Source organism: Anoplophora glabripennis, unplaced genomic scaffold (assembly GCF_000390285.2).
Source record: "Anoplophora glabripennis isolate ALB-LARVAE unplaced genomic scaffold, Agla_2.0 scaffold148, whole genome shotgun sequence".
In the NCBI taxonomy this organism is placed as follows: domain Eukaryota; kingdom Metazoa; phylum Arthropoda; class Insecta; order Coleoptera; family Cerambycidae; genus Anoplophora; species Anoplophora glabripennis.
Genome location: NW_019416307.1, coordinates 699915 through 720715, shown reverse-complemented (window position 1 = coordinate 720715; position 20801 = coordinate 699915). Strand labels below are relative to the sequence as shown.

The window sequence follows — 20801 nt, the reverse complement described above, 5'->3', positions numbered from 1 at the left end:
CTTAGCGATACAATTCAATTATAAACAGTAAGGCAGTCATAAATTAAAACCCAAAACATCTTTTATTATTCAGCTGGCTGAGGTTGGCAAGGATTGCCGATGATTTGATCGGCGATGCGACTAGCTTCACGAAGTCCGCTTAGAAAAGCCCCGTGAACTGTGGCTGGGTAGTTTCTTATCGTGTGTTCTCCAGCAAAAAATACTCTGGCCGGTCCAGAGGTCACTGAAACTCCTTGTGGGTTCGGTGGTATGACTGGAGAAGCTAGAAGGTCGTAATCGCTGCCGGAACTACCAACGGCCACAAAACTGTACGAGCCCCGAGACCAGGGATCTGCTCTCCAACGCGTCACCACTGTTTCTTTCGGTTGGGGGACACCTGACTGGCCGAAAATACCGCGCAAAACTGCAATGCACCTGCAAAGAAGTAAACAAACATCAGTTATTGAAAAATTATAATTCGGTATATTTGTCAAATTTAAAAATTATTACGAGGGAAAATTATTATATTTCAGTGCCAAAATAGTAAAAAGAGTCGAGTCATAAATTAATCAAATCACAATTTTTTTATCTTTTAATGTACGAAATAATTTTGTATATTCTCTGCATGAAAATTTGTGGCGTTCAATCGGCATAGTGTTCCGATAACATATTAAGCTTAGGCGCAAGCACTTCGAGCCTTCTTTTGCTACAAGTCTCTACCTGGATCTTTATTTATCATGTACTGAAAACGAGACAACCGAAATTTTTATATGTTTGTATCTTTCACATGTTCTCTGACAGTACATTGACTAAAAGCAGCACCAAAATGGTGTTGTTGTATAGAACATCCACAAGCTTATGGATAGACCAAATGATCTTTAGGCATTCTTATAACCGCATTATGAAATAATTCGAATATGTATGAATGTATGCTTTTCTAAGTTTAGTTGTCTTCTTCATTGGGCGCACTTCTGACTGCTTAAGTAATCTAGTCTGTTTTCATTGGTAGTAAATATTAACTCATAAATCATCTTACCTTCCAACAATAACGTCATCGGTAACGTTCTCCATTATAGCCGCAGCCTCACCAGCTACCAAAGCCAGCAATACCGGTGCCTTATACAGGTTCCAGAACAAGAAGAGTTCGCCTCTGCTGGCGGTGGTGCTTCCTACGTGCCCGAATAAGTTAGCTTGAGGATTCCAGAAAATCCTTTCGAAACACAGGACTACCTTGTTTAGGTTACCGAAACCTAACCGTTGAATTGCGGAGGTTTTCCAATCAGGTAGAGGTGGAGAAAACTGCACCGTGTTCAGTTGACTACTGGAAGGCGCGGCACACAGCTTCAGGACGCCCAAGGGTAGAGTGCACAGCACGACGTCAGCTAGAGAAGAAATGGTCGTTAGTGGTTGTTTCGGTAAATTGACTAGATAGATGTAAAGATTTACATGAAACATATTTTAGATTTAACGCAAGGAGCTTCAACGACAAGCAAACGTGAAATCACTGCGCAAGTTCAAGGAAGCCAGACGAACTTATCATAATCTTTTGCGACATAATTTTCCTAGGTTGCTAAAATATGCACCTTTTATTATGGTTTTTGCAAAATGAGTTCTAGGATGAGATGTACTAAAAAATAATTCACATAGAATATGTGAGTATGAAATCTTTTAATCATGTGGATAAAATTAACATACAAGTGAGAGTCGGAAGGATTTTTGCACCCATAATATTCTAAATGACATGAAAAATGTATCTTTTTTACCGGTGACATCAATTGTTGATGTAATTCAAAAATTTATCTTTTCAGTGAAGTACCATGTATAGTATTACTTATTTGGATATGTCCCTTTCTTATAGCATTGGATTCGATGGGTCTATCTCTAATTGTAAGAGAGATATATCCAAAAAAGCATGTCATAAACAGATGTTAAAAAATTATTGGTAGTTGCTATGTAACCAAGTCCTTTCTAATCATATTCATTCTTCTTCAATTCGTTTAATTTCATAAACCAATCAAGATATCTATTTTAACAAGCGTAAATGTTTTTAAAGGTCTCTTATTTTTACTTTATTTTAAAAGTACAAATTCAATATTTAATCCAAAAATTCCAACAAATGAAACTAAACAATGTTCTTCGATACCAAAAATTCAGCTATGCAAAAGATATACGAGTATAAACTTGTAGACAAATGATGATATAGCGCAGACAGCTGTTCCATGGGCTACCTTGATTTTACTCAATAAAGTATCAATTTCTGTCCACACCCGATTGAGTGAAATTTTCACTCTATTCGTAAGAGTACAACTGAGTGAAACCATTGCAGCAGAAATGAGCGAGTTTTACTCAAATCCGAATTACTGCGAACTATCAATTGAGCGACTTTTTGACACTAATCTGAGTATACAAAACCAATTTAGAGTTGACTTTTTCTCTAATATGATTTAAATAACTATTATTGAGTATTTTTTTACTCAGACTTGGTTTTTAATTAACTAAATATGGAGTGCAGAAATAAATCCTTCATAAATGATTAATTAGGATATAGGTACACTGTTGAAATTAATTCACTTCGCGGGGGCTACTCCTGTCTTGGCTGAGCCCCGCCAGCTGAGACTCGCCGCCACCGGCTAAGGCCTGGCCATCACGCTCTTCTGGAGCATCTAACGGGCCCCTATCAACTGTGGTCAAGGTTTACAGTACCAATATGTAAGTGGTGCCATCTTCACAGCGCCATTCAAGTTACTCGAAATTAATATACATTTAAACTAACTCAGTAATGAAGACATTTACTCTGATTTAGGTACAAGTGCACCAAATACGAGTTTACGTGAAGAATTTATTTAAGGATACCTATATTTGATTTTGATTTTATTAAATTAAAAAATCTACTCCAATTAGGTAGCACGGTTATGAAGTAAAACAGAAATTGTTGAAATTACCTAGGTCTAATGTTTGGAAGACATTTCGATTCATATAAAAGATTTAAACTCAGGTTGCAAAAATATTTAAATTAATGCAATTTAAACATTACAAAGGTGCAGGCAACTTATCTGCGCACTGGTTGGCACTGAAATAGTTTTGAAAAATAAAATTAATACCATTCGCTTTTTTGAATTTTGATGGTACTAACTTCGAAATTATTTTTTGCTATGAAATACAAATACAATTTTATCATATATATATAGGGCAATAATTAACATCATTATCTTTCCTTAATTCATTTAAGATTACATTTATTTATTATTTAAGTATACCCGAACACAATAACAGAAAATGGTAAAAAATGGCTACAATCACGTAAATTTAATTCAAAACATTAAAGTTGTTTAGAAAATAAAACCGAACACAAAAAAACTTGCACACCCTGTAGCAGAGGTGTTAGTAGGTCTTTTTTGGGCGATGAAAAAACGAGCAACGACGTAAGACGTGTTCATTAAAACAACCCTATCCATCGAGTTTATTAACATATCTCACATGTTTATAATGTCATTCATTTATATTTTAGTTTGTCAATATTCTCAAAATGACACTCTCCCACCATTATACTCATGAAGAGCCAAATAAATTTCTTACAGAAAAGAAGTGTTTTCTGTGTAATTGAATTATTACTGGAAACATAGGGCAAAAACATTAATGAAAATTTCGTATATGCTTTTTCCATACAAGTTCTCCTCAGTTGTTTTGTATTTTAAGCTCTTTACATTGATTTTTTTGTTTTGTGACAATACAATTATAGGATGAAATTAAAGTGCGTGTCCAAATTTCTGAGAAATATTTTCTTTCTCGTTAAATTTTAGAAAAAATAAGGCAGGTTATGTTACGTTTGGGGTTCACAGCTTCATCAGGAACTGTTTTTTGTGTCTGATTTAGTTGGTCAGGTTATGTCAACTTCCAAAGGATCCATCTATTATGTTTTTAAAAAGCCATCCATCTGATGATGCATACATTCATCCACAAAATCAACCAAATTGGATCCTGGTCCGCCATGTTTGAATTTGCAATTCTGAGTTCGTATTCGTGATTAGCAACTCCCCAAAACCCTCCAGGATCTAATTCGGGATTAAACTGTTGATTTTTTTTAAATCTCGTCCACCATATTGGATCCGCCATGTTGAGTTTTGCAATTCTGAATTCAAATTCGTGATTAGCGAATCTAAAAGCCTCCACGGATTCAATATAGCGTTAATCTGAAACCTCTACATACCATAATTCTCATAATTCTTCGTCTATTTTTGACCTATTTTTTGAGGTTAGATAAAATGAGACGTGTTGGCGCAATTCTGACAGTGGATTCGGATTCAGTGCGTCAAAATACTATAGGATATACTAGTTTGGTCAAAACCATATTTCACTTTTTTGTGTGTGGTTGTGTATTCTTACATAATTTGTGCTCTACTATGTATGTACTTGACATAACTACTTTTTAAGTCATTGTCGAAGACGAAGTATATTTTGTTGCAGAATAAGAAACGCTATGAATACAATAGTTATTCCACCTGTCAGCAAATTTGTGGATATACACAAACAAAACATTTTAGTATTTCATAAGTAAACTTGCAATTAAATTTCCACTAAAAAGTTGCATAACCATAAGGAGGTATATCGGGTTTACTAAAATGCACAGATGTACTTGAAATTTATATAGCGTATTACACAATGCTCCCTCTGTGCGTCATATTTTTTTGATTTTTTTTTAATCTACATAGGTATTGTTGTTGAAAGTTGCTCATTCTAACATAGGTTTATATGGCGAAGATGGACGGTGCGGCTCTTTTTGTATGTAGAAATTGTGAAACAAAACTTTTCCATAGATAGTACACAGTATTATTTTATTTTTGATGTAAAACTAATGTAAGAAATCTTTTAATCATGTGGATAAAATTAACATACAAGTGAGAGTCGGAAGGATTTTTGCACCCATAATATTCTAAATGACATGAAAAATGTATCTTTTTTACCGGTGACATCAATTGTTGATGTAATTCAAAAATTTATCTTTTCAGTGAAGTACCATGTATAGTATTACTTATTTGGATATGTCCCTTTCTTATAGCATTGGATTCGATGGGTCTATCTCTAATTGTAAGAGAGATATATCCAAAAAAGCATGTCATAAACAGATGTTAAAAAATTATTGGTAGTTGCTATGTAACCAAGTCCTTTCTAATCATATTCATTCTTCTTCAATTCGTTTAATTTCATAAACCAATCAAGATATCTATTTTAACAAGCGTAAATGTTTTTAAAGGTCTCTTATTTTTACTTTATTTTAAAAGTACAAATTCAATATTTAATCCAAAAATTCCAACAAATGAAACTAAACAATGTTCTTCGATACCAAAAATCTACCTATGCAAAAGATATACGAGTATAAACTTGTAGACAAATTATGATATTGCACGAGAGAGCTGTTCTATGGGTTCCCTTGATTTTACTCAATAAAGTATCAATTTCTGTCAACACCCGATTGAGTGAAATTTTCTCTCTATTCGTATGAGTACAACTGAGTGAAACCATTGCAGCAGGAATGAGTGAGTTTTACTCAAATCCGAATAACTGCTAACTATCAATTGAGCGACTTTTTGGCTCTATTCTGAGTATATAAAACCAATTTAGAGTTGACTTTTTCTCTAATATGAATTAAGTAACTATTATTGAGTATTTTTTTACTCAGACTTGGTTTTTAACTAACTAAATATTGAGTGCAGAAATAAATCATTCATAAATGATTAATTAGGATATAGGTACACTGTTGAAATTAATTCACTTCGCGGGGGCTACTCCTGTCCTGGTTGAGCCCCGCCAGCTGAGACTCGCCGCCACCGGCTAAGGCCTGGCCATCACGCTCTTCTGGAGCATCTAACGGGCCCCTATCAACTGTGGTCGAGGTTTACAGTACCAATATGTAAGTGGTGCCATCTTCACAGCGCCATTCAAGTTACTCGAAATTAATATACATTTAAACTAACTCAGTAATGAGGACATTTACTCTGATTTAGGTACAAGTGCACCAAATAAGAGTTTACGTGAAGAATTTATTTAAGGATACCTATATTTGAGTTTGATTTTATTAAATTAAAAAATCTACTCCAATTAGGTAGCACAGTTATGAAGTAAAACAGAAATTGTTGAAATTACCTAGGTCTAATGTTTGGAAGACATTTCGATTCATATAAAAGATTTAAACTCAGGTTGCAAAAATATTTAAATTAATGCAATTTAAACATTACAAAGGTGCAGGCAACTTATCTGCGCACTGGTTGGCACTGAAATAGTTTTGAAAAATAAAATTAATACCATTCGCTTTTTTGAATTTTGATGGTACTAACTTCGAAATTATTTTTTGCTATGAAATACAAATACAATTTCATCATATATATAGAGCAATAATTAACATCATTATCTTTTCTTAATACATTTAAGATTACATTTATTTATTATTTAAGTATACCCGAACACAATAACAGAAAATGGTAAAAAATGGCTACCATCACGTAAATTTAATTCAAAACACTAAAGTTGTTTAGAAAATAAAACCGAACACAAAAAAACTTGCACACCCTGTAGCAGAGGTGTTAGTAGGTCTTTTTTGGACGATGAAAAAATGAGCAACGACGTAAGACGTGTTCATTAAAACAACCCTATCCATCGAGTTTATTAACATATCTCACATGTTTATAATGTCATTCATTTATATTTTAGTTTGTCAATATTCTCAAAATGACACTCTCCCACCATTATACTCATGAAGAGCCAAATAAATTTCTTACAGAAAAGAAGTGTTTTCTGTGTAATTGAATTATTACTGGAAACATAGGGCAAAAACATTAATGAAAATTTCGTATATGCTTTTTCCATACAAGTTCTCGTCAGTTGTTTTGTATTTTAAGCTCTTTACATTGATTTTTTTGTTTTATGTGACAATACAACTATAGGATGAAATTAAAGTGCGTGTCCAAATTTCTGAGAAATATTTTCTTTCTCGTTAAATTTTAGAAAAAATAAGGCAGGTTATGTTACGTTTGGGGTTCACAGCTTCATCAGGAACTGTTTTTTGTGTCTGATTTAGTTGGTCAGGTTATGTCAACTTCCAAAGGATCCATCTATTATGTTTTTAAAAAGCCATCCATCTGATGATGCATACATTCATCCACAAAATCAACCAAATTGGATCCTGGTCCGCCATGTTTGAATTTGCAATTCTGAGTTCGTATTCGTGATTAGCAACTCCCGAAACCCTCCAGGATCTAATTCGGGATTAAACTGTTGATTTTTTTATAAATCTCGTCCACCATATTGGATCCGCCATGTTGAGTTTTGCAATTCTGAATTCAAATTCGTGATTAGCGAATCTAAAAGCCTCCACGGATTCAATATAGCGTTAATCTGAAACCTCTACATACCATAATTCTCATAATTCTTCGTCTATTTTTGACCTATTTTTTGAGGTTAGATAAAATTAGACGTGTTGGCGCAATTCTGACAGTGGATTCGGATTCAGTGCGTCAAAATACTATAGGCTATACTAGTTTGGTCAAAACCATATTGCACTTTTTTGTGTGTGATTGTGTATTCTTACATAATTTGTGCTCTACTATGTATGTACTTGACATAACTACTTTTTAAGTCATTGTCGAAGACGAAGTATATTTTGTTGCAGAATAAGAAACGCTATGAATACAATAGTTATTCCACCTGTCAGCAAATTTGTGGATATACACAAACAAAACATTTTAGTATTTCATAAGTAAACTTGCAATTAAATTTCCACTAAAAAGTTGCATAACCTTAAGGAGGTATTTATATAGCGTATTACACAATGCTCCCTCTGTGCGTCATATTTTCTTGATTTTTTTTTTAATCTACATATTGTTGTTGAAAGTTGCTCATTCTAACATAGGTTTATATGGCGAAGATGGACGGTGCGGCTCTTTTTGTATGTAGAAATTGTGAAACAAAACTTTTCCATATATAGTACACAGTATTATCTTATTTTTGATGTAAAACTAATGTAAGTTTTGAACATAGTACAGCTGTATTAATTAGAAACAGAAACCAATAATTACATTTCTGTCTGACTTAGGGAATACATTTGAAAGACTTGATAAATACGAAATGATTTCAAACATATACATTTTTTCTAAATCCCATGTACATTGTTATCAACAATAAATTATCCACAACAGATTATTTTTTGTAATGTTTTTAAAAAATTAAATTAATTAAAAAAGGCTAGGAAGCTGTGATATATTTATTGGAATAAAAAATACAGTTGATAAATCCTTTTATTATATTTAATGGTTTATAAAAACACTGTAATTCGTACCCAGCAATATTTAGGGTTATATAAAGTTTTTTTTACTTGATTAATATAATTAGTAATACTTGAGATAAAAGCTTTTGTACAGAATAACAAAGGAACAAATATTTCTCAGCAAACTTTATACCTAAAAAATTAGTTATATGTAGTTGCAAAACTTTGGTAACATTACTAAAATAGAGATGAAAAACACGAAGAGTGAGAAATAATGTAATTTATATCACAGAACCTTCAAAATTGCATCCAACATTTTCTTTGACTTGGACGAGAGATGGGCGTGAGTGTCATTTCATTTCTTTAGAACTAAATTAACATAATTATTTTCTCGTTGTTTTACCAGTTCACATGATTTACGGATTTTAAATAAAGGATATAAATCTTCGCGAATATTATACGATATATTTGCTATATATAATAATTATATTTTACATAGTTTACACACAATACATTTTTGAACGCGTACGCATCTTTACCCAAATTTGACGCGTAATATCTCCGATGTCCGAGGTCTGTAGGTTCGCAGTGTGTACAACTGCATTCGATTATTAGCGCTGTTGCCACATCTACATAGTGTTTATGCGTTCATTAAATATACTTTAAAACTACTTAAATATGATATTTTTATGTTGTTAATTTTCAATATGTATGTTATGTGCATATTGAGTAGATTTCTTTGCTACATAGATAATGTTTATCGCAAATAATTTCAACAGAATTTAATTTTTTCAAGTTGGCAGCGGGTTTTAGTCCCATAAGAAAAGCATCTGACCCCCCCCTGCGATCCTCACTTCCCTCGGACCCCGATATACCTCCTTAACTATTTCTAGATAATGTTCTGTAAATGTGTATACCTACTCATGAATGTGGATAATTACAAATCACGTTGAGTGTTATTTAACACTCAGTTTTTTTACAATGTATATATTTCACTTTCCTCGGATATAAGGCAACAGTTTAGTAATACAGTGAAAAGAATCGTTAACTAACCAGATGTCACTTAACCACAATTAAAAATACTAATTGTGAACAAATTATAAACTTACTGCGTAAACCATTAAATTTCTTCTCTCGAACGTCGATTCCGTAAAGGCAGAAATCCGATTCAGTAAAAACCGTCGCCTTATTGAATAAAAACCCAATAAACATTACCCGCCTGGAATAAAGGTATTTTTTACGGGCAAACTGGAAAAACAACTCCGCTTCGGTACATACGTCACGTAAACACGGATCCCAGCAAATGAGAAATTCCCCACGGCCATNATGTGCATATTGAGTAGATTTCTTTGCTACATAGATAATGTTTATCGCAAATAATTTCAACAGAATTTAATTTTTTCAAGTTGGCAGCGGGTTTTAGTCCCATAAGAAAAGCATATGACCCCCCCTGCGATCCTCACTTCCCTCGGACCCCGATATACCTCCTTAACTATTTCTAGATAATGTTCTGTAAATGTGTATACCTACTCATGAATGTGGATAATTACAAATCACGTTGAGTGTTATTTAACACTCAGTTTTTTTACAATGTATATATTTCACTTTCCTCGGATATAAGGCAACAGTTTAGTAATACAGTGAAAAGAATCGTTAACTAACCAGATGTCACTTAACCACAATTAAAAATACTAATTGTGAACAAATTATAAACTTACTGCCATTAAATTTCCTCTCTCGAACGTTGATTCCGTAAAAGCAGAAATCCGATTCAGTAAAAACCGTCGCCTTATTGAATAAAAACCCAATAAACATTACCCGCCTGGAATAAAGGTATTTTTTACGGGCAAACTGGAAAAACAACTCCGCTTCGGTACATACGTCACGTAAACACGGATCCCAGCAAATGAGAAATTCCCCACGGCCATAACAATAAGGGAAGAATTTGACATGAATCCGCATTAGCGGAAAGGTACATAACATTAATTAACATCAATCTGCAAGGAGCATCTCCCCGAATACCGCGAGCATCGGAAACATTCGAACCATGCGGTCAGCGGAGAGCGCAGAAATGAGCAGAAGGCCGTGCAACAACGGCAAGAGACAATGCAGTCCTGTGGGAGCCATTACTAGGACGGACTTGCACATAAATCCTTGTACAACGGTCAAACACACTGTTCTGCATCTGACGCGACCAATTAAAGTCGGTAAACACCGGGATTACAATTCCAATCATTAAGGAGGTGGCCATTAGTTCCGAGATCAAATCCTGCCGCGGTGGTCGCTCCATAAACTAAGCCGCCGACTGTCATTTGTCTGCGCTACACCAGGGACAGCTTCTTATTTTACCTCTTTAACGCTTACTTATGCGGGCACCATACACACACACACCCTGAATACATTGTGGAGCCATGCAATTATCTCAATTACGCCTGGGAATCCCGTAGAATTCCCTTTGAAGCCTTATGAATCGAAGTTATTTCGAGGAAAATAAAAATCGCTTTCATCCCGGTGATTAAATGACACATACATGGATAGTTTTCCTTATACTTGGCAGGTACATACTTGTCGATTCAATACATTACATAACGAACGTTTTGACCAAGCTGCAGGATGGGGTTAGTTTCATGTGAATGAATGTTACAAGATTAATACGAATGTAAATTAAAAAAAAAACTTCCATCACCCTAATTTTTGACCCAATAAATTGATCTAGAAATGAGATGCTGGAGTAGATATTACAAACATTGTGGTAAATTACATCTTCAACTTGAGTAAACAGGCCAGGAAATTGGAGACAATTGGTTCTAATTTATTTTTTATTATTTTAGAAATATTTATTTACCTTTAATATTCATCCAAAAGTATCAATTACACTGCTTCACTTTTTCATTACTCTCGGTCAGATGGAGGTTGAAATTTGGACGGTTGGCATAAGATAAATCTCTGAATCTGGTCAGTTTTCAGGATTGATAAGTTGCAAAGTTGGTAGTAGATAGATATATCATCGGTTGATCTCACCCCCGAAACCGTTTTTAAGCCACGTTCTTTCTGCTTACGTCACGTGTTCGACCAATCACAACGAATTCAAATTTGCGGGTAGATTCAAATGACTGTAGATCTGTAGGAGCTGTAGTATCTGTAAGACCTGTAAATGTTGTAAGAACTGTAAGAGTTGTAGCTGTAGTACTCGTAAGAGCTGAACTACCAGTGAGAGCTGTAGTCTTACCGATACTACCGTCCTTAGGTCTTACAGCTCTTGCAGGCAGTGGCGGCTCGTTACATTAATAGGTGAAGCATATTCATTGACCGACTAAAAAGAAAAAAAAACCGTCGCATGTGAAAATTTTCTAATTTTCATGGTCAAACGCCTTTAAATGAATCTGGAAATGTTTAGTTGCATTTGCAATATTACCGAAAAATTGACGTTCGTGAGAAGGATTTTCATTTAGATCTTATAAAAAATAGAAATATTAGTTCGGCTCCCGGACTTCTGCGAACATTAACGCACACCGTACATGTATGTTTCAAAGAAGCTTTGTGGTTACGACAGCCTCGCGTGACGTTCTCAAAATTGTTAAATCCCTCCTTATTCCACACGCTCGACATTACACCCACAATTAAACACGGCATACAGAAAAGTTTTCTTACTTCCACACAACCACTTATCATTCATTCCGAAACTTTCGAACGTACAGATTGCCTTTTGACTTCCCCTTTTTTCTTATCGAGAGAATAAGGCACGGGTCTCTCGCAAATTAAAAAATCCTTTTTGTCACCTATTTTCCATAAAATACATACTGGATCATATATAGGAAATTTCTACAATTATTATACAAAACAAATATTAACTAAGAACCGTTATAATCGTACACTGAGCGATGCGTATTGTATAAACTGTTAAGGACGGGATTTTGTACAAAAAATATCGCCCAGCGTGAGTCACGAAACGGGACCCCGGCAGGTGCTGTTCTAGCGGCCAACGCTTCAAGTCTAATAATTTACACTGCAGCCACATTCGCCCGATTTTTCAGGAACGGCTCCAATTTGTGTACATACAATCTAATAAGGAAAGAGAGTAAATATTTTATTAATCAGTAATAGATTATCGAGGACAATAATATTTTTTTATTGAGTAGGCAATAATTTTTAGTTAATAAGCTTAAACAATCTTATAATTACTATTCCTTCATTATAAAAACAGAAATACGGTTTTTAAAATTACATGTAGTTTCTTCTTCAAAAGTGACCTTAAAACACGTATAACATGGAATAGTCAACAGTCTAATGTTTATATTTTCACATTAACAATCCGATAATGTAAATTAACTGCTATTTTCAGTAAAAAAATATATACCNCACCGCGTAACCATTCTGTTTATTTCTGCGTATTAAACAAACAAACAGATACATACAGATACAACAAATACATTTTCAATATAGAATTATACCTAAATTATAAAATTTATATAAAATTTAAAATAATTTTAAATTGCACAACCAAACAAAAATTTTAGGTGAAGCGGTGCGTCATTTGCGTCACCTGAAAAGACGCCACTGCTTGCAGGTACTACAGCCGCTACATCTTATCGCTACTACGGCTCTTACAGGTACCACAGTCATTTGAATCTCCCGGATAATTTGAATGTCGCCCTCTGGTGAACCAACCTACAGTATACCTATTGTTGTGTACCCTTAAACTATATAAATAAATTTATTAATTGTAAAACAGTATCACAAATAAGATGTAACACGATTTATCAGAGTGAAGAAGCACTTTCCTTATCCAAAATTAAAAATATTTGTTAAAGAAGGATTTTCCTTGAAGTCCTCATTTTTGAGGTAGAGGGGTTTTCAAATCATGACTTCTAAATAAAAATACTAAAGTGCATGAATAAAATTGCATTTATTATAAAAAAAAATTAACTCAAACCGATATATTAGGTACACTTTCCGCAAAAATTATGGCATGCCGTTACAAATTAAATACGTTAGTACAAATTAGCAATATATGATGATAGGTTTAGACAAATTAGTAGCGAGCTGTAATAATTTATTGGGTCAAGAACTATTAGATGTAAAATGTTTAGAAAAATACGTCGTGTCAAACAAATTTATTTTCTCAAAAACATAATAAAAATTACCTATTAAAATTTAACCCTAAGAAGCTTAATCATATACATTTTATTAATGGGGTACTTATTAGAAGACCATTTCGTAAGCATAAATATAATCACCATTAACCTAAATTTGTTCCATCTGCTTTAATTGCGTCTAATCTGCTGCTCTATCCGTCCGTCCGGAAATGTCCGCTAAAGCTTAATGGTCGTCAAAAGATACACAATGCTAAATAGAGACCACCCTAGAAAGTTAAACATCACGTTCATCAACCGTTCCTGATATTTCAGAAATGTTTCTGGAATGATTTCAAATGAACTAAATTAATGTGCACCTGCTTACCTGAAAGCAGATTAAAAATTGATACGTACTGACTTTAAATGACAATATCAGACCATTCAGATTGGAATTTCACCGTAGTAGTAATTTATAGGATTATTAGTACCAATTTTATGCTTCAATAACATACAAGTCCTTCTGATAAAACTGTGAAACGATGTAGAAAAATTAAGCAGGTAAAGTACATTTATAGATTTGAGAGAACGACTACCTGCGTCGACCAAAGTTTACCGTTTCTCATAAAATTGAATTGTCAAAAAGTTATACAGCGAATGAGTTTAATTCTCAGGTAGGTACCATGCTTGGAATTACCTCTTCCATTTACACACAAAATATTCCTGATGGGATAATAATAATACACGAAACTCTTGCAAACTCAGTCACTTCATTAGTTATTGTTAAGTAATACCATAGTTTTGATTACTTAGATGTGATGTCTATGGAAACGTGAATGAAGTGAAAACAACCAGAGAGAGTACAGCTACAGTGCGAAAATGAAAATCGAAAAACTATTTTTTTTTGTTGTTAATTGCATTGAGCATAAGTATAAAATGAAAAGGAATCGTAGAAACGGACAAATTATTGAAGTTTTCTTTAAAAAACCGTGCGGAAAATTGCAACTATGTAGCTCTATTACCGAAAGGAAAACAAAGTGTAAAATTTATCCAATGTATGAATTAACTATGGTGGAACAACGCTGTAGAAGTTAAGTGTTTTCAACGCATTGCTATTAATTAATAGAAGATAAAAGACAATTAAACGTCTCGAAGCAACTTAAAAATTATGTTTATTTAAACCTTCTGGTTATAAAATCTGGTGGCAGTAGGACAGGATTGAATTTTCGAGTATAAGTACCTCATTCGTATTTATTCACATAATTAGGTTCTTCCAGTAGATTGTGGGCTTGACTGACTGAGAAGCTGCACAATTTAGCAGTATACTGTCAAGATCATTAATCAATAGGTGAAAGAGTAGCGTGCCCAAGTTTGAACCCTGGGGAACCATGTAGCTTCATAAGATCTTTTATTTGAAACCACATTGCATGCTATTATAAATGTAGGAACAAACAAAAACGTAAGCAATTCATAACTAAAATCATGTTAAGTTCCTGTAGTAATACTAATCATTGTATCCTGTCGAATACATTAAAGAAGTCAATGCAAACCACATCCATTTGGCCAATGGTGCCTTGAATATTTGAAATATATCGTGTAAAACAAGCAAAATTAGAGGTAGTACATTGTAAAGCTGTGTTGATTTATTGAAAGTAAATTCTTTATAAAGGAAAGCTGGTGTGGTTGTATACAGCAGTCTTAAAAATTACGATTTTTGAGCACTAATATTTCCACTTTCCTGTAATCCTAATTACCCCTGAAGAGGTCATCTTTAATGAATTCGATCCTATTCAAATAGTCGACCAATATTTTACTTTAAACTATAATGAAGTTTCGTCCCTAATCCCTATACAGGGTGATTCTTATCCAAAAAAAATTGAGAATAGATAGGGCATGAGAAATGGAGTTAATATCGTAAAAAAAATTGTAAAATCCTTATAGTTTCCAAGAAAAAAATTATTGAAGTTGTAGTACTTTCGACCATTACATAGCTGGACAACGTAGTCTCTAGCGTCATTCGTAATACGCGTGGAGGGCCACGGGGCCTCAGCGAATCCGAATACTGAAATCCGATTTTACAGTCGTCGTTGCCATAGTGTTTACAATAGTTTTTTAGTAGTTAGTGTCAAAAATGGCTTGCGTGTATAGCAACTCGGAGTTGATGGATTTAGTTTTAATTTATGGTGAAGCATTTGTGTTAGTTCGTAGAAACTGAGTAAGACAGACCCAGATGTGTTTACACGTCGGTGGACAAAATTTTGAACAGTTGTTGTAACATCAGGTATGTCAAATCATTTTATTATTTAAAACCACTAATTAATTTTATTAATCAATAATAACAATAACGGCAAAACCAATTGAATTTGCTGATATAAAATAGGTGCTATAAAATTCTATTTATTTCTTTTCTTGCGAGTTTTTGTCCGTTTTTATCACACTTTGCCCCATGCCGGTCGCATTGGTCGAGGTCAGGTTTTACAGTGGACCAGTGCCCAGTGCCGTGCAGAAGTGTATTTTTAAATTATTTTTGAACTGCCCTTTTTGATTTTTTCTTTATAAAATTGTATTTGTAAGCGTCCCCTATACATCCAGAATTTTTTTTTGATAAGTTCTGAATCACCCTGTATATCGCATATATTTGTTGGTGAATATTTTTTTATTACTCTGTTCCGTGGTTAAAAAAAATGTTATGATGTAATGTTTCAAATTCACAAATCCCATTTTTGTGACAAAATGTCTCATAAAATATAATAGTCAACGAATTGAAAATAGATTGATATCCATGTAGAAAAATATTGTCGCTGGGAAGGTTCTTTACTATTTTTACATTGAAATTTAATGAGGATTCAAAGAAAAAATTAATATTATGTGACAACGTTTTAGGACTCTTTCATTGAAGTTGTAAAATAGCACATTTTATTAAAAAATTATACAATATACGGTTATATTATTATTTTTAAGTTAATAATGAATATATCTCCTATAAAAAAATATTTTACACCAAGGCAAGTGTATACCACCCATGTAGGCTGAATTGGTAATCAAACCAAGCTGTATCAGATTTTATATAGATACTTAACTAATGATCACATAAAAGTTTGATAGTAAAAAATCCTACAATACTGTGAAATTTCCCACAATGTACAGTTTGATTTACGCAAAAAATGTCAGAACTCTCATTTCGAATCCGCCTAGACCATTTTTATTACTTTTTTTTATATATATTTTTACTAGAACATAAAATAGCAGTAAACATTCCTTTCCGTTCAATGTTTTCTTAAGAACTATTATGACCCAATCCTCGTAGCTGTAAACTCAGATTTAATGTATTCATGTTCCTGTTCGCGGGAAATAAATATTCTAATTTTCACCATAACAGACGGGGAGATAATGATAGTATTCTTCTCGGCATTCTTTCAACCCAGTCGATCCGCGCCTGATAGCCATGCGTGAAAATTATTAAACATCCTATGCGATTGGGCGTGAATAGAAGTTGAGCTTACCGTGCTGTAATTAGAGTAGGCGTCGCACCACCTACCGTGATGATTTTGTTAAACACTTGTAGCACCGATTTACAATTAATTTCATTGATAATTTAATAACAAATCAAATTTTACTAATAAAATTACGTTAAATAATAAAAAAAATATCGTTTGTCATGACATCGAACAACCACTGAATTGTTGTGGAAACAGGGTGTCCCATTTACGTTCTGATTGATATTAAAAATTTTAAAAATGCCTAATATAAATGTTGTACCAAGTCAATTTCTTCACAATTCGATATTATTTTCAGTTGTTATACAGGGTGATTCACAACTTATCCAAAAAAATTTCGGAATAGATGCGGCATGAGAAATGGAGTCAATATTGTAAACAAAATTTTTGTAAAATCCTTATAGTTTCCGAGAAAAAATTTATTAAAGTTATAGTGCTTAGTAGTTAGTGTCAAAAATGGCTTGCGTGTACAACAACTTGGAGTTGATGGATATCGTTTTAGTTTATGGTGAAGCAAGAAAGCATTTTTATTATGGTGAAGCATTTGTGTTATGGTGAAACAAGATAGCATTTGTGTTAGTTCATAGAAATTGAGTAAGACGGACCCAAATGTGTCGGTGGACAAAATTTTGAACAGTTGTTGTAACATCAGGTATGTCAAATTATTTTATTATTTAAAACCACATATGAATTTGAACAAAATCAGTTGATGCTGATATAAAATAGGTGCTATAAAATTCTATTTATTCTTTTCTTTGCGAAATTCTTTCAAGTTTTTGCCCGTTTTTATCACTGTCGTCGTGACGGTCGCATTGCGCCAGGTCAGGTTTTACAGTGGACTAGTTTCCAGTGCCGTGCAGAAGTGTATTTTTAAATAATTTTCGAATTGCCCTTTTTGATTTTTTCTTTACAAAATTGTATTTGTAAGAGTCCCCTGTACATCCAGAATTTTTTTTTGGATAAGTTCTGAATCACCCTGTATAATCTGTTGTTTTATTTAGGCATTCTGTTTGAACATATGAAGTTATATTTTCAAACAGAGCACCCTGCATTTTTTAATTTTTCGTTGATAAAATACGTATCAAAAATTCAAAAGAACCAATCACATATACAGGGTGAGTCATTAATAATGGTACACAGCTTAATGGCATATTGTTAACGTCAAAATATAGTGATTGAGCCAAACATGCCTTAATCAATTATTGTTCCTTTTCGTTCTCCAGGGGGTTAAAGTTGAAAATATCTTTTCCTTTTTTATCTATATTTTAAGTAGGTATGTACGGACCGATTGTTTTGAAAATTTGTAGTTTTACGTTTTTTGATGAGGCAAATACGAATATACGAACAGTGTTGGGATCACGTCTAGAGGGCGCTATAGTTATACTACCCTATCAATGTAAAAATATGTCTAACTTTTTGTATTTTACAATTTTGAATTTTTTAACTACAAATGATTGAATTCTAAATAAAAAAGGTGTACTAGTTACAAATCGATAAACTAAACCCTTTTCTGGATACAGACGTTTTAAGTTTTTGAGATTCGGCGGGAATTAAATTAGAAAATTAGCAGGTCTTAAGATACCAAGCCTGAATTAAGAATTAAGACAAATATTACAGCAATTGAAGATTTTATTATGCATATCTTAACAAATTATTAACTACCAGCAACTTCAATGCACTTTCTTAGCCTTTTATTAAGATATTCTCTTATCTAAAAAATAACGGCAAGGAAAAAACTACTTCTTAATCAAATTGAGTAGGAAACAATATAGTATTGTAGTGACAGCTGTCAATTTATTATGTACATGCCCACTACTTTGGAAAAAATAATTTTCTAATTTAATTCCCGTCGAATCTCAAAAACTTAAAATGTCTGTATCTCGAAAACAGTTGAGTTTATCGAAGTATACCCTTTTTATTTAGAATTCAACGTAGTTCAAAATTGTAAAATATAAAAAGTTAGACATATTTTTACATTGACAGGACAGTACAACTAGCGCCCCTTAGACGTGACCCCAACACTATTTGCATATTCGTATTTGCAACCTCAAAAAAGGTAAAACTACAAATTTTCAAAACAATCGGTCCATACATACTTAAAATATAAATAAAAAAAGAAAATATTTTTTCAACTTTAACACCCTGTAGAACGAAAATGAGCAACAATTGATTAAGGCATGTTTGGCTCAATTGCTATATTTTGACGTTAACAACCTGCCATTAAGCTCTGTACCATTATTAATGACTCACCCTGTATTTAAATCTGACATTAATAATATGCTTTTGCAAAAATTTTAGACTTCTACAATAGTTCGAAAAATTATTTGTTTATTTAATTTATTTAATTTAAATTTTTGTATCTCCAAAAAACCCAAATGATATAAATAATAACACTTGTTCTAAACAAATATTTACAATAAACAATAGTTACCTTAACTTAACAAATAAGTAAATGTAAAAAATAACATACTACAAAACAATCATCATTTACAAGTAAATACTAACTAAGTTGTTTTATGAACTTAGTAAGTTGACACCACGATGCCTCAAGGATATCAAAATCCTGGGGCAACCCATTAACCGCCTTACTAATTTCATTAATGGGAGAATATAATCCAACATTGGTGCGAGATTGATCTAAATAGAGAAATTCATTTGACCTGGTGGCATAGTTTGGCACTCTTATATTAAATAATGATAATATTTCACTACAATTTATTCTTGTATGAAAAGGCTTATGAGCAAATTTTAAATAAGAACAGTGTCTCCTACATTTTAGACATTGAATACTAAGTAGATGTAATCTTTCGCTATACTCATAATCATCTTTATTAATATTCAGTTTAAAGAGCATAAACTTCTTTTGAATACGCTCCAAACGGTTTATGATTGGCAAAATATGGGTTCCAAATAGTACAATATTCCAAAGTTGAACGCACCAGAGAGTTATATAAAAGAAAAATAGATGTAACATTAGTGAAGTCCCGAGTTTGTCGTTTAATGAAACCACTCATTCTAAAACATTTGCTCAATAATCTTCAATATGAGAAGTGAATTTCAATTCATAATCAAATTTTGCTCCCAAATCTTTCACTGTCTTTACTCTTTCAAGTTTAATATTTTCAATAAAATAATCCGACAACCAAATATTCTTTCTACGGGTAAAATAAATTACTTTACATTTATTATGATTTAACTCCATATCGTGGGATTCGCACCATTCAGCTAATTGATTCAAATCGCTCTGAATTGCATCACTATCCTTAGAATCCTTAACACATAAAAATAACTTCTAATCATCGGTAAACATTAAATATCTACATGATTTCAAGTTATGAGACAGGTGATTAACAAAAAGAAGAAACAATATTGGTTCCAGATGGCTACCCTGAGGAACACCAGATGTTACAATTATTTCGCGTGAAGTAAACACTTTAACTTTAACCATTTGAGTTCTATTTACTAAGTATGACTTCATCCACAATAATAAGTTCCCGATTAACCCATAAGATTCTAATATATGTACTTAGTATTAATTTGTGGTTAACTCCTCAATAACCTTCACAATATAGTTACTGAAAATCAGTAAGTTTGTTTCTGTGCTCTGACCGGGGCAAACACCATGTTGATAAGGAGAAATTAAACTATTGAAGTTTAAACGAAGAACATCTGCAACAATGGACTCAAAAACTTTTCCCGCTGCAGTAAGACAGCAAATTGGTCTATAATTACGTACAGCAGATTTATCACTTGATCACAGTGGGAATATATAACTTGATTTCCATACATCTGGCAAATAACCCAAATCAATAGAAATCTGAAATAGTAATGATAATGGCCAAGCCAAAGAGGCATTACAAAGATATTGAAGCTTTCCTTGAAATGAATTAATTTATTAAAAACCATATCAGAATTAATATCGATGTGAGACAGTGTATTTAAGGATTGCCAGTTATTAACAAATGCAGAAGATTTATTATCAAAAATAGTATAAAC

At 32.9% G+C, this 20801-nt stretch overlaps 1 protein-coding gene across 1 annotated transcript in view; it reads right to left on the bottom strand.

The window, feature by feature from the left end:
- The window catches only part of LOC108905800 (lysine-specific histone demethylase 1A-like), a 28657-nt gene continuing 7856 nt past the window's right edge, over positions 1-20801 (bottom strand). The window contains exons 3-4 of the mRNA XM_018708820.1: positions 1016-1361; positions 1-414 (exon numbers count right to left, since the gene is read on the bottom strand). Coding sequence (XP_018564336.1) covers positions 66-414; positions 1016-1361 — 695 coding nt within the window. The 3' untranslated portion in view covers positions 1-65. The remainder of the gene's footprint in view (positions 415-1015; positions 1362-20801) is intronic.